This window comes from Rhinoderma darwinii, chromosome 6 (assembly GCF_050947455.1).
Source record: "Rhinoderma darwinii isolate aRhiDar2 chromosome 6, aRhiDar2.hap1, whole genome shotgun sequence".
NCBI lineage: Eukaryota > Metazoa > Chordata > Amphibia > Anura > Rhinodermatidae > Rhinoderma > Rhinoderma darwinii.
In genome coordinates, this window is record NC_134692.1 from 140291083 (window position 1) to 140316173 (window position 25091).

The following is a 25091-nucleotide window of genomic DNA, read 5'->3' on the forward strand; positions in this document are numbered from 1 at the left end:
AAATGATCCACATCGCACTAGTGTAAGACCTGAGGGGCGGAGCATGACACATGGATTCAAAGAACACAACAAAAATATCTTGTGTCATGCTCCGCCCCACGGGATTTCCAAAAGGCGTAACACCGTTTTCTACGATCATAATGGTGGCCATGAATTACATATAGGATTTAAATACAGATGATGAACATTTTTATTACTTTCACTCGTGTGTCACATTCTTGGCGAACTTAACCCAATGTATTACTGGATTGCATAAGTATTAGCGCCCCGGAATATTAAAATGAACTTTAGAATATTAAATTCTCTCAATGTGCCCCGTCTGCCATCATCAGATCCCACCTGCATCTAAAAGAAGAGCCAGATAACAAGGGATGAGCTATAGGATAGTATATAATCCACACACATGTCTGAATGTCTTCCAGGATACGTAAGGTCCATGTATAAAGAAAAAAAAAATTACATTATATTTTTTTGGGGGGTTATTTTAGTCCCTGGATGACCCTATGGGGAAGTTAAATACATAGGAGGAGGAGTATTGAGTAATTTGCGCCAGTTTCCTGGCAGACCAGAGCTGGTTTTTCGATTTTATTTTGCTCTTCCCACTAAATGTGGGCCGGGCTTAGAGAGGGGGAGGGGCCACCAGCGGCCAACAGATTTACTATCATTTACGCCATAAATGATAGAGATCTACGCCTTCACATCTCGGTCATAGATTATTTTGTGGCGCTTTAACAGCCCTCTTAATAAATCTTGCGCATCTTACTCCAGCCGGCTTCTGCTTAAGATGCCGGTCTTCGTAAATTCTCCCCAAAATCCTCTTAGAAAGCCCTTCAACGCCCGACTAGATGAAAAATTCGATGGATTTCATGCAGTTTACTTAGTCGCCCATTCTCTGGCTCTGGAGGACCCGCCATGGTTATACATTACATGGACAATAGGAACGGTGTAATGCTTAGTTTCTCCTGTGGGGGCGCTGCAGGGAAATTGAAAACTTTATGCCACGTTTCTATAAAGAATATAGCTGGTCGCTGGGGGACCCAGCAGCAGGATACCCTGTGATCAGCATATTTTTGGGGGACCTAAAAACGCCCAAAGTGGAGAACCCCTTTAAGCTTTCTAACAATTGAAATCCAAAACAAAAATATCTAACTGGTCGAGTAAAATCGGGATAGCAAGCAGGGAAGTCCGCTTAGGAGGCAGGGCCCATTACAGAATAGATAAGGGACCCCTGATGTACCCCTTCTCCAGCCTCCAAGCCAACCACAACCCCCACTGCAGCCATCCCGAAAACTGCCATTTTCCAAATGCAGTTTCCAGAATTAGGAATTTGCATATAGAAAAGGGGCAATTTCGTTCCCTTACCCCTGCCTTCGGTTTGGAAAACATATATGGAGCATACATGAGGTTTGGTATAGATCAGGGCGCCTATAGAAAGAATTAATGGGCTCCTCTCTTAGTAGCGGTTCAACCTTGTAGAAGAGAAGGGCAGAATGACCCTTAGGTAGGTGCCCACTGACTTATGGCACCTGTGAGGAGAGGGAGGAAGGGTTACACAAGGTCACTGCCACCCATGAATAAGAAGTCAACCTGTGTGGCCCCTCATTCACGGGCCCATAAAAGCAACAAAGACTTTAGTCATAGTTCAAAATAAAGTTTCATCATCCAGACTGTGGGGATAGTTGCCTGTCTACATATCTGTACTGTATATCTGTATCAGCTCTGCTTGCTGTCAGTGAATGGATCATTCTTGTTTACATCTAGGGGCTGAAATCCCGCTCTGAAGCTAATCACAGAGGGTCTATTGCAAATATATTGTTTGGGGCCCCCTATTGTTGGTGTTCGCCCCTGTACCAAGTGAACACATTTTATCTGCACTGACACATTGTAACAATCTATCAGGACAGGAGAGAGGTTTGTGCTGCTGATGCGGTGTTTAGCTCACAGACGATCGTCTAGACTGGATACAATTGTAACAAATCCTCAGCTCTGAGAAGTATTAGTTCCGTACAGGTTTGCATCCTCTGGCTGTAAACAACAAATGTCCCCCATTCACTGACAGCAAGCAGAGATCTTGAAAATAGTGAAAAAATTATTATTTAATGATATTAGAAAGCTGCAGAACTTTTTATTATACAACGATGTAAACCATTTACTGAGGACTAGAGGACCCCTTTAATATTTTACAGTGGTAGCGACTGTCACACGTCCAGAGTTGAGGAGCAGTTGGGGGTCATTGCTGCACGAGAGAATCATTTACCACACACACTGATGCAGGTGGCGGTTCAGCTAGACAGGCATTATTTAAAGTATTAAGTGGTATTGCCCTTTAAATTTTTTTTCGCTTTTTCTGCTCCCGATTCGCTCGGCCCGGGGGTTTACATTTTTTGCCGTTTGCAGAGAATGTGAATATTAAATCTAAGTTATTTGTCAGCACGCGTAGTTGTGCGGTTCGCCTTAATCCGCTGTCCCGCAGCTCGAGTTACCCAACCAAAATCTGTAATTATCATATTAAGCTCCCGGTTGTCCTATAGGACGGGGTGCGGAATCGGCGCAGGCCATTCGAGGTCAGTAACATTCTGTATTCGGCGGCCGTGATAAAGATCTGTCCTGCAGCAAAACAGTTAATCCGTAAATGCGGCCATCAATTGAAAACACGTGTACGATTTCAGAACACCTCTGTGAGATTTCCCCCGCTGAGTACATGAAGGGTTGTCAGAGGGAGGTCGTGCATAGGAAATGTGAAACCGGAATGATGAGATAAAAGATCTAAAAAGAATAAATAAATGCGTTCAAATTTGACAAAATCACCTTCCTTGCCCCATAATTCTACGTCCCGCCGTATGCGAGAGGAACCTATAGATAAGCCGCTCACCCCGAGCTCCCAGGGTCAGCAATATAATATAAATCTACAGAAATGACACAGGACCTATAGGAAAGAAAAGAAGGGGACAATGCAGATTTATGTAGCATTAACCCTTCACTGAAAAGGACGGGACAAACCCTGAAAAACAGCCCCCAACCATTACGCGGCCTCCACCAAATGTTGCAGTAGGCGCTAGGAATTCCTGCAGGACTCAAAAAGTTCATCAGCATAAAAAACATCATAAAGCTGTAAACAAATAGAAGCAAAAACAGAAGAACCTGAAGGCATCTCCTTAGGGGAAGAAATAAGACGAGTAGGTCAACAAGCATAGGATCAAATAACGCAGGATCACAAGACGATCACAAGGGGGATTTGGCCCTTAAGACATTTATTAAGCCGTTTTCATCTCTTTGGGAGCTTGAAACATAATCCATGTGGACCATAAAGTCTTGGGTTTATCCTCAGAGGTCATCTTCTGTAGGTTCCTGCATATTTTGACCTTGAATGTTCTGAAACTTGGAGCCTTCATGAAAAATGATGCCAAGGGACATTTTTATCTAGAACATCCCACCAGAAAGGAAAATCATTAAAGGGAATGTGTCGCTAGAAATTATTTTTATTTTTTTTCAGTTAAACAATTAGTATTTAATGGATTACACATTGTTTTAATTTGTTTAATTTTTTCACAAGTCAGGAAATATTATAAAAGTAGATTCTAATTTATAACATTTCCATGTGCTGTCACTAGAGGGAGCAGTTCCCAAAATTGCAGCATGGTCACTGTGGTAAAGCAACCTCATTGCTTTATGCTGCAAATTTGGGGTGGACACACTCTCTCTAGTGTCCTCACACAATCCCACCTCCCTTCTTCTGGCTAGTGCCAGGAGAAGGAGGAGTTTGAATCTTCAAACCTCCTACACTGTGTGCCGCCATTTTCTGAGCGACTGCACAGTGTAGTAGGATTAGATACAGTGCTCAGCAGACAGTATCACACGAACATAATACACACATCACATACATGAACATAAATTACCTGCTCCTGCCGCCACTGGTCTACGCTCCTATTCCTTGCGTCTTCGCTTCCTTGAACATATAGCCGGAAGCCGCAGCCGGAAGTCGTCATCTTACTGTCCGGCAGCGGCTTCCGGTCCACATGAAAATGGCGCCGGATTTCGCCCTACGAACGAGCTTCGTTTTGGTCTGTGTGGGAGCGGCGCATGCTCCGTTCCCACACAGACAGCGCACGCAACTGAGAATGGAACGGCTCCCGTTTGCATTCTCTATGGGGTTGTATGTGCCGTATTACATCTCTGTATGTGTCGTTAATCGACACATACAGAGATGAAAAAAAAAATGGCGGCCCCCATAGAGAAGTAAAAGTAAAAAAATGAGAACACAAATAAATAAAATTTGTTATTATATTAAAAAGCAATATAATAAAAAAATAAAAACCATGACACCTTCCCTTTAAAAGGTGGAGAAGACCTCACATCACATACAATCACATCTCAGCGAAGTCCGAGAACTTACTCGATATCAAACGTTCGGAGCTTTGCGGCCCACAGCGGTTGTAAACTCTCCACTCCAACAAGCCGGTGTTCGCTCATCCTACATATTGGTGGACGACGATATAATTGTGGAGGCCAATTATCTGACTTAATGGACCAGTTTGAGGACCATCCTAACCCTGTAGAATTGAGGCTTAAGTTTGTTGGGGATCACGAATAAGGTGGGACCTAAATGCCAAGAAGGAACATACTGTCCCCCGCTAAAAGTCAAGACTAACGAGTTTCCAAGTTGTCATCTTCACCGTTCTACAAGACAACATCTCATCCAAGCCACGTGGCCAGATGCTTCATCTATCATTAGGTGGTCTCATTTTTCCCTATGGCTTGGACTTGAAGACGACATTGTCCTATCCATAGAATCCCCAGTGGTCCTTCGGAATGACACTACAGAACTCAATGATTTCATGCAACACCTTTTCTTCCAATGGAAACCACAATGGAAAACTTGTTATCCAAAAACAGTCATAACACGCGGTCCCTCATATCGGGATCGACCAAGATTTATGCGACATAACGCTCATGGTGCATGACGGGATTGTGAAGGGAAGGTCTCGGTTATATAAAACTCAAAATGGAAATTAAAAAAAGAAATCGAAGGATAAAAAAAAACATGAACATATCCAAGAACCAAAACGTGGAGGGTCAATATTTTTTTGTCTTCTTGAGGAACATGCCCTCTGACAAGGACTCAAAATTAGGGCAGTCACATGTTGACCTAGAGGGTCCACCAAGCAGCCCTCGAAGATACTGATCAGGAGGTTGGAGAAAAAAAACAAAAAAAAAAACCACTGGTTACATATGGCCCTCCCCTGTGCAATTCAGATCTCCGATCAGTAGAGCCAAGAAGGGTCCCAAAACTATAGCCGATACCCCATTCAAGGGGTATTAGAAAAAAAACCACATTGGACCAGCCAAGAAAAGGGATTGAGAAGATTGGGTTCTGGCAAAGTATTATGCATGGTCACAACGGGCCGGTGTGTTATTATATTACAGCTCAGCCTTATCCAAGTGAATGGGGCTGCAATACCACAAACAGCCAATGGACAAGAGTGGCGCTGTTTCTGAAAAAAATAAAAAAATAAAAAGCTGCCATGTTTTTTTAGAATCTCATGCCAACCCCACAGAGGGCAATCTTTTTTTTTTTTTTTTTTTGGCTGCAAATGTATGTGAGGTAATTGGCTAATTCTTGGGTAAACAGAGCGTGGGGTCGCGGTACTGTGTTTCTTTTATGTGGCTCCCCTTAATTAGTGATTGATGATTTCTCCGCTCAGAATGATTTATTTTCATAAAATATGTAAATCTCTCGTGTCAGGACTCCAGTGCCAGTTGACAGATGCCGCAGAACGCTGCCAAATAGACGCATTACTCATGAGCGGAGCAGCAGCTGCCGGCAGAGACCAATGTCACATTATTTGTACACGACGCGTGCTTTTGAATCAGCGAATTTCTTAAATCACATAATTAACCAAAAGAGAAAAAAATAAAACAAAAACTCCAAAACGTTGTAATAGTTTCCCAATTCTGGGCGTGTACCAATACCCAATGTGCGCTGCTTTCCCTTAGGCCCCGCACACGACCGTACTTTCATCTATCCTGAAATACTGTCCATAAATACAGATCCGTAGTCTTCCGTATATATGGATGAAATACGCAAGGTTGTACGTAAAGACGGTCGTATTGCATCTGTATTTGATCCGTATATACGGATCCGTAAAAAAAAGGGACGCTGCAAATGATGTCACAAACATATTGCCTAGCAACGCTTCCGTAAATGCTGACCGTTTACGGATGCACATCAGTAGCCGTCCGTATTTACGGAAGCTCCCATAGACCTCGATGGGAGCGTCCGTGCCGTATTTACAGCCCAAAAAAAAGGACATGTTCTATCATTTTTTTTAGCACGGACACCTCTCTAACTCATGGAAATGAAGGATCGCTTACACATTGGGCCGACACCACTGTTGTGATAAGAGGTGCTGATAAGCGAAATATTGTACTGACTCTAAGGCCGGACTCACACGAGCGTGTTCGGTCCTTGATATACGGTCCACATGTCGGCAGTATTTCCCGGACTGAACACAGTGCAGGGAGCCAGGCCATAGTCATCTAGGACGCTCGGTGTCGCTGCCGCCCCGCGGAACTACTGTCCCCGTACTGAGAACATGATTACAGTACGTGACCGTTTTCTCGCAGCGGCACCGAGCGTCACAGATCACTATGGCCCGGCTCCCTGCACTGTGTTCAGTCCGGGAAATACTGCCGACATACAGTCCGTATATCAAGGACCGAACACGCTCGTGTGAATCCGGCCTTAAGGCACTACCAGATGGAGCGATTATCGTACAAAATTTGAAAAAAATAGTTTGACCCCCACCGATCCCGTTTAAGTCTTAAAGGGGGTTTCCTGTAACAATCATTTAAGTTCTATCCATATGATGTGGACCACGCAGCTTCAAAAAGGAAGCCCAAGCCCTTTTATGTGAGGCTCGACTGACTACAACACCATTGCCACGGACGGGCTGACTGATCGCTGTAACGCCAATACCAGGGGGTGGAGCTGTGACAACCTCTCAACTGAACTTGCTACGGGCCCATACACTACCTCCGAGTCCATATACCTTTTATTTTACATGCTTCTAGGGGTGAATACATGCCACCTGGAGGCATAACGTAGTGGCACGGCGTGCATGCGGGTCCATAATTCAGACCATTAGGGACCGTGTACCAACGGTGTAACCATGTACTACTAGAGGGACTTACCCTACTTACACTTGTCCTCCACTACCGTCAGTGCCCCAGGTATCACAAGACACCCCTGCCTGTAGAGTACAGGGTACGAGCACATGGCATGCATGAGACTGCTTAAGACCGGGTTCCCACGGGTCGGATACGCTGCGTAAAAAACGAGCAGCGCAACAGACCTGGAACCAGCGGTACATTCCGTCCGAAAAACTGCACCACGTTGTGGTTTGGTTTTGTCGGACTAATTTTCCGCTGCGGAAAACAGCGTTAAAAAAACGCTCATACTTACCTAGGCCGTTGTAATGGCGATGCGTCCCTCCTGTGCAGTCCGGTCTCCCTGGATGATGCTACAGCCTGCAGCGGTCACATGGAATGCGACGTCATCCCAGGAGGCCGGACTGGACGGAGAGAGACTTATGGGTATGTTTTTTTTTTTTTTCCGTAGTTGCGATTTTTGCGGCGCAATTGCTGCGAATATGCCGCAAAAGTCGCAACACTCAAAAACGCAGCAGAAAATGACGTGGATTGAAATTCCGCACTGCAGGTCAATTTATTAACGTTTACGTTGCGTTTTTTCCCGCAGCGTGGGATTTTCTAAATCTCAACCACTTTGCTGCTACTGTAAATGGTGCGGAATGTCCGCACAGAATTCCGTTGCGGAAAGTCCGCAGCGTTTTCACTATGTGGGAACCCAACCTAAGGGTGCTTTGTCGCTGGCTGAGAGGCAGCTTGCTGCAGCAGGACCCCTCCCAACAACGGCTCTAGCTGCAATGGAGACCGAGCATTATTAAATCCAGCCCTTTTAGCAAATCTCCGGCCCTTTTTGACACCAGGAGGTGAAGCACTTCTTTTTCAGGATCTTGTAGAAGTCTCTGCAATATAGGGATTTCTTTTTTTTTACATCTAATCCTAAGTGACCCAGTAACGTGTGATCCCCATCTGTAGGAAATAAAGGATTTCCCAACAGTTTCACCTTGTGAAGGTCGTAGACTTCATGGCATTCATTGTTTGGGGTGAGGGGAGGGGTATCAGACGGGCAGTTTTCAGATTTTGGGTTTATTGCTGCTGAGCGTACGAGAGCACTAAAGAGTAATTAGCCTGATACTGGCACGGCCGCTGGTTTTAATTAAGGATGCCCACTTGACACTGCGCCAGGAATTCCACTATCTGTATAGCCGGGAGTGACCATAATAATCAGCAAGGGGGGGGGGGGGGGGGGGGCTTGCAGATGCGCCGCATTGTTCCCATGAATAATAAAGTTAAATTAATATCACGTCATGCCAAAAATCAGAAGGGGGGGGGGGCTGGGGTGACACGTTCCTCCCAAAACAGATCATGTTCCGTGCTGGAATCAGATAAAATAAGACGTGAAAAAACCCTCAGGGTCCATTTACATGAAAAACTATGCATGCCCGGGAGGACGGTACTCATTTCAATAAGAAAGAGCAAGGGCTAAAAACCGACTGGTTGAAAATTGCAAAACATTAGTTGACGCAACCACGCTGCCAAAACCGCGTGCACGCAATCGAGACAACGCAATGTTCCAAATTGAAGCTCCGTGACCGGTCCCCATAGAACGCAATTCTATTAGTGGAACGTGATACTGATCTGCGGCATTGCAAATTATCTGTGCAGTTTTGACCAGAAGGTGGCGATAGATATCGTAAATTACAAGCAGGATCGGTTTTGGTTAAATGCTGACGCCCTGAGCAGTATCGCCTTCCTTTGTGACCTACCGTCCAACCATTGAGTTTTTTCTGCAATTGTCCCGCAAATCAGGCCTCACATGGGCGTTTTTAGTAGGTTTTGTGGGCGTTCCTGGACGGATCGAGATGTTGGAAGTACCAGGTGTACCAGCCAACAATTCAGGAATGCTCTGGGTGACCTTAAATCTTCTTGGACCTGTGTAGTCTCCTATAGATAATGTAAGGCTTTTGCCAATCATTTCTGCCCCCTCCTTCAGTGGACTGGAGTTTGAACACTGCCTGTGACATGCTGCATGCTGCTGCACGGAGCACAGTCTCCAGCCTGTCCTGTGCCTTAGACCTGCATCTCTCCAGCCTCCTGATCAATTTGGAATAATCCATATAACTACAACTTCTGGATAGATGTGATCGGGTCACCTCTTTCCCTAGTGATGACTGGGCCAAGAGTAATGGGACATCCTGTTCACACGGCTGGTGACCGCAGACGGGGAATGCTACTGTCAAAATGGCGGACAGAAGAAGGAATATTTTCTTCTAAAAAAACAAGTGAGAAGCGCATGGTAGGAAATGGAAAAATATTGAAGAACACATGAGGCTGGTTAGGTGGTTTCTCTCTATAAGCACGGATTCACGGCACAAGGCAGCAACGTGCCGCATCATGTTTATGAGTCTATGAGCGACGTATGCCTATACGTCCAAGGCTTCCGTCGGAGTTATAAATCGGAAAATCCTCCTGGCATATAACACCAATGTAAACGCTTACATTTGCAAAAAATGTTCTGATATTCCCCCTTTGGCCACTAGAGGCACTATTTTATTGGCTGATATCACTTCCCCTCTGGCAATGAAGCCGTTTGCCAAGCCAGTATATTAATAAATGTAGACGATGTATAATAGCTCCATTGTACAAGACTCGGCTCGTTCCTTGTTTTCTGTCGTTTTATATAAGAGGAGATAACAGATTCTAAAAAGGGCACAGCTACAGTTTATAGGAACGACTGCAAGAGTTCGAAAGATTCTTCGCCTAAAAAGTCTCCTGAAAAATAGTCCAGGAGTCGTCTTCAAGCCGGTTACCATACCTAGGTAACTTTACCATTCAGGAGTCTGGAAAAACTGGGTAGCTGGAATAGTTCTCTTCTGTTTTGTGTATCCAGTTCCTATGCAGACCTATGTGTCTCCATGGTTACAGACTACAAACAAACCCTGTGTAGTCACGTGTTCCTCCACTCCATCTTCTGATAACCTACAGACAGCAAAAGAGGGGGAAGATGAGTGTAGCAGATGAGCACAGAATCAGACTACACAAAGGGTTTGTTTGTAGTCTGTAACCATAGAGACACATCTGCATCAGCGCTGTATACACAAAAATGGCAGTTTTTTTTAATCAAGACTATTTACAAAGTTATACATACTCTGTAACCGACTGACCATAGACTGGTTGGGAAGAGGACCATGCCCATTTTTTTGAAGGAAGAGCGCCGCCAAAGCCGGAAAATAAAATCAGGGGCACTCATATGTATCGAGTCATTGTCCAACTTCATGGACGGATATGTGGTCTATCGTATTATACATTTCTCTGTGTTTCCGTGACTTTCATAGAACTCAAAGGAAAAAAAGTGGTGCAAATGTGTTGTCATTTCTCCATGGCTTTTAGAATGGGGGTCAGGGGGCCCAGTTCTCCCAACAGGTGGGCGGTTCCAGCGGTGCACCCCCCACCTAGAAGACATACAAGCCGTAAATTTCTAAAAGGTGAAAACGCAATCATAACAGTCTTGACGTCTCTGACCATCTTTAGTTTACATGGACCCTCCACATCACGGTATTCTGCAGGCTGTATATTCAGGTTGCCTAGGAACCACTTGTCCTCATTTCTGGGTGACCACCGCTTCAGTATATGTGGCTGTATGTACACAAGTGGCCACAGGAAGCGCTGTCTGCTACACCATAGACTGCTCCTCTAAACTGCACAGACTTGTTTGTTTTAGGTCTCTTCCACTCAGGCAGATGAAAGAATATCAAGATTGCGAATATCAAGAAATAACGAATGGTCTCAAAAAGTCGGAAGCGGTCATGTTTTTTGAGACATCACATGTTCGCCCGCCAACAATGACCAACCAAATGTCACTGTGTAGCCCCAGTCCTTCTCGTTGGAGGTCTATACTCAGACGCATCTTCCTTGGAGTCTCTCCACTGGATCGTAGAGCTTAGCGTCAGTCATCACTCTATAAGGCTGGGGTGAAACGCGTGTTTCGGATCCACTCCTGGCGTTGGTTAAATAAAACTGCATGTGTGATTACAGCCTTACCTTTCCTCAACTCCTGGTATTTATAAGAGGACAGGAGCTTCCACATGCGTTTTAACAATCTGATTACAAGAAAATACACCCAGCGGGAGAACAAAGGAGTTTCTGGCACGGACGTTCGTTTAGAAATGCGTCCAGTGGCTGCGGACGAGGACAAAAACCGATCACACTCACATTTATGAACATCTTGGTAAATGAAAAACTCAGTTCTGGCTTTCAACCAAAAACCACAACACTGCGGCACAGGCCAAAGAATTCCCAGAAGCGAAGGGTGAAATAATTTGTATGGCCACATTTACTCCATGAACAGTTAAAATAATTAATAATAAACCTTCACATTACTGCATAGAGAACGGACCTAGAAGAGTCATTTTCAGCTGAAAAGTGAAAGTCCAATCACTTTGTAAATACATTACATGATCCGGATTTACAGCCTATATTATACTCCAGAGCTACGGTCACAATTCTGCTGGTTGTTATTGGAAACAGTCAGCAAGCTTGTCTAATGACACCCCAGCTGTGATCCGACAATTGTACAGTGCCTCGTTTAAAGAAGACACCTCACAGAACTTAAATCACCAGAGCAAGGCATGCACAGATACTGAACAAGCAGGGAATGCTGGGAGATCTCAGCTCTGAAGCCTGCAAAATTGTGAGTGCAGCTCTAAAATATAATACAGGATGTAACTCAGGATCAGTACAGGATAAGTAATGTAATGTCTGTACACAGTGACTCCACCAGCAGAATAGTGAGTGCAGCTCTGGAGTATAATACAGGATGTAACTCAGGATCAGTAATGTAATGTATGTACACAGTGACTTCCCCAGAAGAATAGTGAGTGCAGCTCTGGAGTATAATACAGGATATAACTCAGGATCAGTGCAGGATAAGTAATGTAATATATGTACACAGTGACCCCAGCAGAATAGTGAGTGCAGCTCTGGAGTATAATACAGGATGTAACTCAGGATCAGTACAGGATAAGTAATGTAATGTATGTACACAGTGACCCCACCAGCAGAATAGTGAGTGCAGCTCTGGAGTATAATACAGGATGTAACTCAGGATCAGTACAGGATAAGTAATGTAATGTATGTACACAGTGACTCCACCAGCAGAATAGTGAGTGCAGCTCTGGAGTATAATACAGGATGTAACTCAGGATCAGTACAGGATAAGTAATGTAATGTATGTACACAGTGACTCCACCAGCAGAATAGTGAGTGCAGCTCTGGAGTATAATACAGGATGTAACTCAGGATCAGTACAGGATAAGTAATGTCATGTATGTACACAGTGACTCCACCAGCAGAATAGTGAGTGCAGCTCTGGAGTATAATACAGGATATAACTCTGGATCAGTACAGGATAAGTAATGTAATGTGTGTACACAGTGACCACCAGCAGAATAGTGAGTGCAGCTCTGGAGTAGAATACAGGATGTAACTCAGGATTAGTGCAGGATAAGTAATGTAATGTATGTACACAGTGACTCCACCAGCAGAATAGCGAGTGCAGCTCTGGAGTATAATACAGGATGTAACTCAGGATCAGTACAGGATAAGTAATGTAATGTATGTACACAGTGACTCCACCAGCAGAATAGTGAGTGCAGCTCTGGAGTATAATACAGGATGTAACTCAGGATCAGTACAGGATAAGTAATGTAATGTATGTACACAGTGACTCCACCAGCAGAATAGTGAGTGCAGCTCTGGAGTATAATACAGGATGTAACTCAGGATCAGTACAGGATAAGTAATGTCATGTATGTACACAGTGACTCCACCAGCAGAATAGTGAGTGCAGCTCTGGAGTATAATACAGGATATAACTCTGGATCAGTACAGGATAAGTAATGTAATGTGTGTACACAGTGACCACCAGCAGAATAGTGAGTGCAGCTCTGGAGTAGAATACAGGATGTAACTCAGGATTAGTGCAGGATAAGTAATGTAATGTATGTACACAGTGACTCCACCAGCAGAATAGCGAGTGCAGCTCTGGAGTATAATACAGGATGTAACTCAGGATCAGTAGTGATCAGTGACTCCAATCTTTATGTAGATGACTTTTACATCTAAACTTTAAGCTTTTCTTCGTATCCACATCTGGTTTTGCTAGAACAGCATTTCACAATTTTAAGGTTCTTTCTTTGCCGAATAAATGACAGACATTTATTTCAATCTTCACAAGCGATTACTGCAACACAACTAGATACGGGGACGGGATGACCTAATACAAGTGGAACAGAACTGATAATTTCAGATAAGGAAAGAAAAACAAAACGTAGATGCAAATAACACAAGGAAGGGGGTAACTGACGAGAACACGTCCCATCCATCAATGTGGTGACAACAGATAGGACATAAGGGTGGGAGGCAGAGGACATGGACAGCTGAAGAACCACCCAAGCACATTAATGTCCAATGTCTGGAGGAATTTTTTTGAGCCCCTTTGAAGCTCCCGATGAAACTCAATGGTTGGACCTTCCTGAAGACTTGTGTCCAATCATTGAGGGAATGTCCATAGCACTGGAACCCCTTCTATACCACAACTGGAACCATGATGCAGACATTTTTAAAAACTGGGTGGAAGTTTAGAGAGGTCGGTGGGAATGGATAAAGGAGGTCTAAAAAAACGGCCATGGGTCAATTACCCCTTTTGCTACGGTTCAAAGATATGAGATTGGAGTATAATCAGAGAGGCTTCCATAACCGTCCTGTTCACACACAGATAAAGGTGCAGCTGTAGAGATCAGTCATTGTCCTAGTGTTACCGGGACTGTGTCACCTGCTCTATGGATTTATGGAGCGGACGTTGAGTAACTTCTGAGCCTCACGTGAACAACAAGTAGAGTAGACGTTCCTCTTCCTCCAGATAAGAGGTGACAGGGGAGTGTTCGGTTGGTCGAATTCCTTTTACAAATCAAGTCACTTCCTCATACACTATATGGACAAAAGTGTTGAGACGCCCCTCTTACATTGAATTCAGGTGTTTCCTTCATTACCACAGGTGTATAACATCCGGCACTCGCCCTGCTGTCGCCTTTACAGACATTTGTGATAGAACGGGTCATTGTAAAGATATGAGTGAATTCCTGTGTGGTCCTGTAATAGGACGCCACCAATGTAATAAGTCAGTTCCGGAAATATCTTCCCTCCTCGATATTCCACCATCAACTCCGAGTGGTATTATTCTAAAGTGGAAGTTTTTCAGGGGTCGGCCCCTTAATTCCAATGAAGGGAAATCTTAATGCTTCAGCAAACAAGACATTTTAGACAACTGTCACTTCCAACTTTGGAGGAAACGTTTGGGGTTCGGAGCTTTTCTGTTCCCCCATGACTGTTCCCCAGTGCACAAGGTCCATAAAGACAAGGTTGGTTCGGTGAGTTTGGTGTGGTAGAACTTCGCTGGCCTCACAGAGTCCTGACCCCAACCCCATCCAACACCTTTGGGATGAACTAGAACGGAGATTACGAGCCCGGCCCCCTCCCCCCCAACATCAGCGTCTGACCTCACAAATGTTCGACTGGATGAATGGGCAAAGAAATCCCAAATCCTGTAGAAAACCTTCCCAGAAGAGTGGAAGCTGCAAAAGGGGGGGGGGGGGGGGGGACTAACTTCATATTAATGTATATGGATAAGTCAAAAAAGCTCCTGTAGGTGTAATGTGAAGGTGTCCCAATACTTTAGTCTATAAAGTGTAGCAATTGAAAGAAGACCTGTGACTGAGGACAACCCCACCCAAAAAATTCCCCAGGCAGAATACATGGCACTCCGAAAACATTGTTTTGATTCCTTACATCAAATATGGCATCTACCATGAAGGTCGGACGTTACACATATTGCATCGTTTTTGGCCACCAAGTCTTACTAAGACCCACCATTTAGTGGCTGAGAAGGTTCCTAGGAAAAGGAGACCTAATGTTCCAGCTCACCAACATGTCTTCTGTTAAAATTTACTCCCCCAACACCAATAACGAAGGAAGATGGGAAGACGGGTTGTCCACACTTCTGCCTACGCATTGAAGTACTTAGAAGAGCCGTTCACTGTGTCTCTACTTCTCAGTCTGCTTTCGGCAATGCCAAGGTGGCTCAATGAAATCCCAATCGGCCAAGACCAACTACAATAGGACGGGACTCCCTCAACCAACCAGACGGCTGGTTGAGTCATTAGATGGCAGCATGGTTGAGCCTTCAGATCTGTGGTTGGGGGTGAAATTTTAGGTGGAAACTATTTTTAAGGAACATCTTTTACCAGTTGTGGTCAATATTGAAGAGAAAAACGTCACAACCCAAGCTCTACAAGTCCCAGAAGGTCTAAACCATAGTCCTCTAGCTATTTGAGGTCCACACCATAAGGGTGTTCTCACATTGGCGCCCATACACTTGATATAGCCATCGTTCAAGTTCTCGTTCGGCTGACAGCTACTCCGCCCAACTCCACCACTAATATGTACTCGCAATTTGTCCGAGCGCGCATGGCTTATTTCGAATGGGGAGACGGAGATCTATCATGGGAACAAGAAACCGGGCATGTTGGATTTAATTTCTTTATAACCCCAGGCATCTGCTGTTGGGAGACCCCGACACCCATTAGATCGTTGGCGGTCCGGCTGTAATTCGCAGGTTCGGACGTCTTTCATTTATTGCGTATGGGCATCTTCAGGCTTGGAATAGAGCGTCGTCCTGCCAATTGTTGGTGGACTACCCCAAGAACTGTCCACTCCTCTTCTGCCGTTCTCCACAACCCTATAATACCACACTTCCTAGTTAGCCACCCTACAAAAACAAAACCCCAATGAACACCTTATCGCCCTATAAGTGGGTGTCAGTGAAGAATGCCAGATACCAGTCACACCAGCACTGCCGGGTAACGAGCGACTGGGCACTCGAAGAGCAGGATTCCAAGATAACTTCACGCAAGGAGGTCCAATCCACCGGTCACACGTCGAGAGAAGAATTTTACCTTGTGCATATACAGACATGTCAGGGGATCATCACGTCACCATATAATACATACAACATACCCTACAGGCACGCATCAACCCGGCAGCTTATAATAGTGCGGGAGCGTAATAAGAGGAGCGGCTGATGTATCTGCAGATACGTGACAGTGATTAGTGGGCAGCTAGGTGTTTGGGGATTTTTACACTTCCTGCCACTCATCCCATTGAACACTACAGTCAGCCGTTCCCCATTCTAAATTGGCTGATAACAGGGAACAATAGAGGGAATTCAACAGCTATACAAATGGATAAGAGACAGACTATGTTTAGGGAGGTGAATCATTACTTGTCAGGCTTCTTGGCGGTTAGTGTAAGGGAACTAAAACAAGTCTGTGCAGGATGAAGGAGCAGTCTCCTGTATGGCAGATTGTCACCCAGATTGGTAGGCAGTTGGTTGCTTGGCAAGCTGGCATCAACGAGATGGACGCATACACTTAATGGGGGCTACAAGAAGATATAGGGGGGCTACGATTAGAGAACCCTCATAACAAGGTCAGCCAGCAACCACATAGCATCTACCACAGTGCCCCACAACTGAGCCAACCTCCAACTAACAGCACCTACTTCACCGCCCCTACACAAGAGCACCACCTACAGTATCCCCATCATAGAGCCATCACCCTGAGAACCCTAACCACAGTGCCCCTACAGTAGCCAGCCAGCACCCTCATAACAGCACCAACTATAATGCGTCTATTACAGAAGCAACCACAATACCACCCATCAAAGACAGTGCCCCCACAACAGAGCCAGCACCATCATACCAACACCACAGAGCTCGTATAACACCATTACCTACTGTTCCCACATAACACCGACTGCCGTTCCCCCACAATAGAACCAGCCTGAATTCCTAACAGCACCAACCTCACTGCCCCCACATTCGGACAACTACAGTACCCCCATAATAGAGCCATCATTCTTCTAACCTAACGACAGTACCTCTACAACAGAGACATTACCCTCATAACCTCAACCACTATGCCCCCACAACAGAGGCATCTCCCTCATAACCTCAACTGCAGCTTCCCTTTCAGCCAGCAGCCTCATAACAGCACCAGCCACACTGCCCCCACATAAGAGCACCAACTACGGTACCCCCACAACCAAGTCAGCCCGATAACCGCACCAACCACACTGCCCCCACAACTGAGCCGTTTCCCTCATAACCCCAACCACAGTTCCCCTTCAATAGATCCATCCAGCACCCGCATTACAGAACCAACCAAAATGACCCCATAAGAGCATCACCCACAGTGCCTCCACAATGGAGCTGGTCCTACCTCCATCTTAAAGTACGTCATGATCTAAAAGAATCGGGGGACTCTCCTACCCGCCATATAAGAGCTGGTGACAGATCTCCACCCAAAAACGACACAAACGCACCGTGTGAACGGCTTATACGCCGTCAGGCGGGTTATGTACAATGAGGTCCACTCCACTGCTCATATAACTCAAGATACAAAAGGACCAAGACGCCTCCCTGAAGTCTCATCATCACGTTGGCTCCGCTACGACCGGCCACACACAGTGATAACATATACGAAGCGTCAGTGACCGCCATTACACCAGCGACGCGCCCACACGTCTCGTATTAAATCAACTTAACACAGTCCAGAGACGTCTTCCATATTAAACAGAAGCCGGGTTACCTCAGGTCACACAAACAAATCAGAGGCCGGGAGAAAAACGGAAGAGGCGCCATTACTTAAAGGGGTAACGTCACCTACAAAACACGGGACGCCTCCAACCTCCACCACAATGCAGCCAAGTAGGGATCAGCATGATGAACGGATCTCAGGTGACGATCCCCTCCAAAAACAGATCGGTCATGTATTGGTACCAGGGCCGCCATCAGGGGGGTATTAGGGGTAGTGGTGTGAGGGGCCCGGCCAAACCTAATTGAAAGGGGGGCCCGGCAACTGCCTCGACATTCTTTTGGTAGGAAAAAACGGGCCCCTGCAATGGGGCCCGTTTTTTTCACCAAAAGAATGTCGTGAGCTGCTGCTGCTGCTGCGGGCCCCCTCCCCTCGTCATGGGGGGCCGTCAAACCGTCCGCGTCCACGAACGCCCGCACTGGAGACCGCCCGCGCGCGCACCCGCGATCGACCGCGCGCGCACCCGCGACCGGCCGCCCGCGAACGAAGCGCGCGCAGCCGCGGACCCACATGGACAAAACTTACCTGGAGCCTGGCTGGAGGTGAAGGACTGGACGTCTGGACCGAAGACCTCCCCTGGAAGACATCGCCGGAAGAGGACTGGAGTGGGAGCAGCTCTTCTGACAGTGAGTAAATTATCTCAAAGTGTTGTTTATGTATAGCCCTGTTCACACAGTATTTTGCAGGCAAAAAAAAATCTGCCTCAAAATTCCTTAAAGAATTTTGAGGCAGATTTTGACCTGCCCACACTATCTTGCCGCGTTTTTTTGCTGCGTTTTTTGCCCGCGGCGATTGAGGACAGCAGACAAAAAACGCAGCGAAAAATGCATTTTCTGCCTCCCATTGATTTCGATGGCAGGTCAGAGGCGGAACCGCGGCAAGAAAGGACGTGCTGCTTTTTCTTTTTTCCGCGACTGGCTCCCATTGATTTCAGATTAAATCAATGGGAGGCGGTTTTGGAAGTTTTTTGGTGCTGATTCTGACGCAGTGTCCGAGTCAATATCAAGGCCCAAAAACTCTGTGAACTGGGCCTTATTGTTAGGGCTTATTCAGACGAACGTGTAATACGTCCGTGCAACGCGCGTGATTTTCACGCGCCTCGCACGGACCTATGTTACTCTATGGGGCCGTGCAGACTGTCAGTGATTTTCACGCAGCGTGTGTCCGTGTGTAAAACTCACGACATGTCCTATATTGGTGCATTGTTCGCGCATCACGCACCCATTGAAGTCAATGGGTGGGTGAAAATCACGCCCAGCACTTCCGCAGCCGTATAAACTATGAATGAAATTAGAAAAGCACCACGTGCTACAAACATACAAACAGAGTGTCATAATGATGGCGGCTGCGCGAAAATCACGCAGCCGCGCATCATACGCTGCTGACACACGGAGCTGTTATGGAACTTTTGCATGCGCAAAACGCCACGTTTGTGTAAATCCGGCCTTAGGGTAGGAACACACTAGGCATGAACGCTGCGGATTTTATGCAACACATTTTATTGTGGAAAATCCGCAGCGTATCACAGTCGCAGCAGAGTGGATGAGATTTCAACAAATCTCATCCACACGCTGCAAAAATAATGGACCTGCCGTGTGACTTTTTAAGCCGCAGCGTGTCAATGTATTCTGTGGAATCGCCGCTCCTCTGTTGCGGAAATGCTGCGGTTCTGCCGCAAATATCACACATGAGAAAAAAAAAAGGTACTTTTTTAAATTGATAAAGTTTAGACTTGCCCCGGCCGTAGTCCTGGTGACGCGATCCTCTATTCTTAGCGCAGCTCGGCCTCCTGTCATGAAGTTTCATCCCATGTGACTGCTGCAGCGGTCACATGGTCTACAGTGTCATCCCAGGAGGCGGGGCTACGTTCAGAAGAGAGAGATGCGTCACCAGGACTACGGCCCTGGCAAGTCTAAACTTTTTTTTCCCTGCAGGATTCCCGCAGCGGACACGCCTCACGAAACCTGAGCCACTATTTGGTGCGGTTTTGCTGGCAGAATTCCCTGCGGCTCCCGGGATAAGCTGTGGAGTTTTACTCAGCATATCCGCCTAGAGTGTCCCTTATGATGTCGCTCCTGGAGCTGCTGCCGGTCTCTAAATAGGCAGTTGGTTCAGTAGAATTTGGAATTATTTTTTTTTGCGAACCAGCTTAAAAAAATACAAAACTTTTGTGTTAGGGCCTGTTCACATCACTGTTCGCTTCCGCTCCGGGGTTCCGTCTGAGGTTTCCGTCGGGTGAACCCCGCAACGGAAAGTGAAAGTGACAGCACAGCTTCCGTTTCAGTCACCATTGATCTCAATGGTGACGGAAACATCGCTAATGGTTTCCGTTCGTCACCATTCCGGCTGGTTTTCGGACGGAATTAATAGCGCAGTCGACTTCGCTAATGGTGATGGAAACGGAAGCTGTGCTATCACTTTCACTTTCCGTTGCGGGGTTCACCCGACAGAAACCTCAGACGGAACCCCGGAGCGGAAGCGAACAGTGGTGTGAACAGGCCCTAACACAAAAGTTTTGTATTTTTTTAAGCTGGTTCACAAAAAAAAATAATTCCAAATTCTACTGAACCAACTGCCTATTTAGAGACCGGCAGCAGCTCCAGGAGCGACATCATAAGGGACACACTAGGCGGATATGCTGAGTAAAACTACACAGCTTATCCCGGGAGCCGCAGGGAATTCCGCCAGCAAAACCGCACCGAATAGTGGCGCAGGTTTCGTGAGGCGTGTCCGCTGCGGGAATCCTGCAGGGAAAAAAAAGTTTAGACTTACCCCGGCCGTAGTTTAAGTGACGCATCTCTCTTTTCTGAACGTAGCCCCGCCTCCTGGGATGACGCTGTAGACCATGTGACCGCTGCAGCAGTCACATGGGATGAAACGTCATGACAGGAGGCCGGGCTGCGCTAAGAATAGAGGATCGCGTCACCAGGACTACGGCCGGGGCAAGTCTAAACTTTTTTATAAATTTAAAAAAGTGCCTTTTTTTTTTTTCTCATGTGTGATTTTTGCGGCAGAACCGCAGCATTTCCGCAACAGAGGAGCAGCGATTCCACAGAATACATTGACATGCGACTGCAGTCACACTGCAGGTCCATTATTTTTGCAGCGTGTGGATGAGATTTGTTCAAACCTCACCCACTCTGCTGCGACTGTAATACGCTGCGGATTTTACACAATAAAATGTGTTGCATAAAATCCGCAGCGTTCATGCCTAGTGTGTTCCTACCCTAAGGCCGGATTTACACAAGCGTGTGCTTTTTGCGCGCGCAAAAACGTGGCGTTTTGCGCTTGCAAAAGGTCCATAACAGCTCCGTGTGTCAGCAGCGTATGATGCGCGGTTGCGTGATTTTCGCGCAGCCGCCATCATTATGACACTCTGTATGTTTGTAGCACGTGGTGCTTTTCTGTTTTCATTCATAGTTTATACGGCTGCGGAAGTGCTGGGCGTGATTTTCATGCAACCATTGACTTCAATGGGTGCGTGATGCGCGAACAATGCACAAATATCGGACATGTCGTGAGTTTTACGCAGCGTACACACGGACACACGCTGCGTGAAAATCACTGACAGTCTGCACGGCCCCATAGAGTAACATAGGTCCGTGCGAGGCGCGTGAAAATCACTGACAGTCTGCGCGGCCCCATAGAGTAACATAGGTCCGTGCAACGCGCGTGAAAATCACACACGTTTCACGGACGTATTACACGTTCGTCTGAATAAGCCCTAACAATAAGGCCCAGTTCACAGAGTTTTTGGGCCTTGATATTGACTCGGACACTGCGTCAGAATCAGCACCAAAAAACTTCCAAAACCGCCTCCCATTGATTTAATCTGAAATCAATGGGAGCCAGTCGCGGAAAAAAGAAAAAGCAGCACGTCCTTTCTTGCCGCGGTTCTGCCTCTGACCTCCCATCGAAATCAATGGGAGGCAGAAAATGCATTTTTCGCTGCGTTTTCTGTCTGCTGTCCTCAATCGCCGTGGGCAAAAAACGCGGCAAGATAGTGTGGGCAGGTCAAAATCTGCCTCAAAATTCGGTGCGCGGTTCCAGGCGGTCGCCGGTGCGCATGCGCGGGAGTTTGCGGGTGCGCGTGATCGGTCGCACAGGCGGCGGTGTTTGACGGCCCCCATGCTACCCAGGGCCGCCATCAGGGGGGTATTAGGGGTACTGATGTGAGAGGCCCGGCCAAACCTAATTGAAAGGGGGGCCCGCAGCTCATGACATTCTTTTGGTGAAAAAAACGGGCCCCATTGCAGGGGCCTGTTTTTTTTTCTACCAAAGGCAAGTCGCGGCAGTTTGCCGGGCCCCCCTTTCAATTAGGTTTGGCCGGGCCTCTCACATCAGTACCCATAATACCCCCCCTGATGGCGGCCCTGGGTACCATGATATAGTACTGGACGGAGTACCGTTAACAGGCGGTGCCACGGTAGGGGGGCCCAGAAAATGTAGCTGTAGGGGGCCCTGAAATTCCTGATGGCGGCCCTGATTGGTACAGTCTACAATATGGCGACCTACAGGTGGTCACCCACACAGGAAGACCAGAAGAACTAACAGACCTATAATAAGCCACCTCAGAGGCCCCCATCATAGTCAGCCGCAGGACCCCCACTACAGAGCTTCTAAGGTCTACACAACATGAAGTATTTAAAGGGGTTCTCTAAGATTTTACATGGATGATCTATCATTAAGATGTATGATCGGAGGTGGTCCAACCCCTAGGACCCCCACTGATCAGCAGAACGAAGGGGCAGTTGCGCTCACGGCAACATCCGAGTGGTACTGTAGCTTAGTCCATTCAAGTGAGCGGGTGGAGCTGCAGTACCAGGCACAGCCACACGTCTCCAGCGCTCTGTCCCGTCATCCCGCTGATCGGCAAGTGCCTCTGGGGTGGGAGCCCCTTCTGATCATACATTAATGGCCTATTTCTATGGACGTAAAAATGTTGTGAGCATCTCAAACAGAAATTAACAAGTCTGGAAACCGTAAACAAGCTGCTGTTGACTGATCTTTCATTCCTTAGTATGCATGTCTATTTAATCAGACTATTTGGATGTCCGTGGGTTAATGAGACAGATCATCCTGGGTATTCTCACATAAATACCTCCTAACCTTTGAATCCCTATTCTCAGTCATGTTCAAGCCCCACCCCGACACGTCTAGGTACGCCCACAAAACCTCCCAGAAACTGCCACTTTCAGGAACGTTTGCATAATGCCCCTTTGAGGTCCATTTTGCAGGGGATGCTCATGCATGAGATCTGTCAATAGCAACTAACCTACTTGCTGATGGTTTCCAGGCAACAACATCATTTTCTACACGGCATATAGTAAAAATAAACTAAAAAGCGTATGAAAACGATAACACCTTGAGGATAGAGGTTATACCTGCTGATTATGGAGCCTCCGTCCTGATAATAGCAGGAGGTATAACGCTACAGGTAGAAATTTGCTGACACCGCCAAAGATTTCCTAATTTCCTGAACATTCAAGTTACTTATCCAAAATAAAAACATTGAGAACCCGACGCAGGAGCTGCAAGAATCGGGTGGAGCTCATCTGGTACCGAATTATTGGCCATCAATAAACACTGCAAGAGCATTTACCCCCCTACAAAAAAGAAAAATGACCTAAAACTATAAGCCCCCCAACTCATCTTATTTGAACCCCCTTTATATTCTATTAAACCGTTTCTTGATCAGATGCTGGATTTCCAAAAGTGACCACCACGATAATACGTGAAATGGTGGGGGGGGGGCACCCAGCTTTCTGCAGGCACAGAATGTCCGTTACCATGCAGTTATTTTCCCTCAGCCTCTCTTGATGCTTTCCCGTGTGTCAGTCTTTACTGCAGCTCTGGAATTATATTCCTAAACCAGGAAGATCAGGAGGAGGATATAGAAAAAAAAAAAAAAAGTGATTAACTCCAGTAATCGGTGATCTGCTGAGTTCACTGACCATCAACTGAGGGTTTTTAGAAAAAAGGTGGAGTTCTTCTATAACAGGAAACAGAAAAGGACCTATATGTAAATGAGCCGTATCTTTTTTGCATATAATTGTACACAGGGGGGGGGGGGGGGCAGAACTTTCAACTAAATGTAATAAAGGGCCAAAGAAACTTTTTTTTTTAACGGATTCCTTAAACGCTTCACACACAAATCAGGAATCTCCGTCCTGCACCGACGAGTCTTAACCCGTCTCCTTGAGATCGTCGCTCTGCGTCGCTGCGCTCACCGCCTGGCCCAATGGGTTAAGGACGGGGTCAAGAAGCCTCTTCGATAACCGGTCAAACCAGAAATTTGGGCTCCAAAAATGTTCAGTTGCCAGTTTCTTGCAAATGGTCAGGGATGAAGCGGCGATTATTTCAGATTGGTCGGACGCCAGGGGACAAAGAATAGAGCCCAATAGGAAAAGAGTACCCCTTAAAGGGGATGTCCAGGATTAGAAAAACATGGCTGCCTTCTTCTATAAACTGCACCACACCAGACCACAGGTCGTGTCTGGTATTACAGCTCAATGACATTCACTTGAACGGACCTGAGCTGCAATACCAGACACAACCCATGGACGGGAGTGGCGCTGTTTTTTGGAAAAAAGCTGCCATGTTTTTATATAATGTTTATGTTGGGTTGACTCACGGACTGTGCGCCATGCTCGCCGCCAGCATCGCCTTCTTGTCCATATATTCCATGCAGTCATGAGTATAACATATCTGAAATGTCACAAAAACGAAAACAAAAATACAAAATAAACCAAAAAAAAACCCAAAACATCGAGATTAGACGGTTTCCTTAAAACAAAAGCATCTCAGGGGTTAAAGCAATACCCCGGTTTGGAGCCCCGTTATGGAATTGCGCTACGAGCCATTACCCAGTATAACAGGTGAAGTGTTATTCAGTGCAGTCCTTCAACCGGAGACGGACGGCGCCCGCAGAGAAGCGACGGAGACGATTTCGCCGCAGAACGGTCGACTTAAACAGGAAGCGATTCAAAACATTAATGACGGTAATCGCTTATAATGCAACTCCCTAATATAATGGTTCAAGCGGCGCCAAACCCTTGCAGCAACCGACCGCAAGGACCTGCGTGCTTCAAGCTGTTGTGGAACTACAAGTCTCAGCAAGGACACAGGAGGGGGTGGGGCAACCACAATTCACACGTATGTAAATTAGTTTCCTCGTTATGGAATATTAATTAGCGGTCAAACAACAACCAGGACATTCGACAAACGCAATGCATAAGT

The 25091-nt window shown here is 46.4% G+C and overlaps 1 protein-coding gene across 3 annotated transcripts in view; it reads right to left on the reverse strand.

Moving 5' to 3' along the window:
- The window catches only part of ARHGDIG (Rho GDP dissociation inhibitor gamma), a 57833-nt gene that overhangs the window by 19784 nt on the left and 12958 nt on the right, over nucleotides 1-25091 (reverse strand). The window contains exon 1 of one of the 3 annotated variants that reach the window (XM_075830684.1): nucleotides 19589-19665. The exons of the other annotated variants lie outside the window; for them this stretch is intronic. Coding sequence (XP_075686799.1) covers nucleotides 19589-19658 — 70 coding nt within the window. The 5' untranslated portion in view covers nucleotides 19659-19665. Of the gene's footprint in view, nucleotides 1-19588; nucleotides 19666-25091 lie in introns of those variants that run through there. 3 annotated transcript variants of the gene reach the window in all.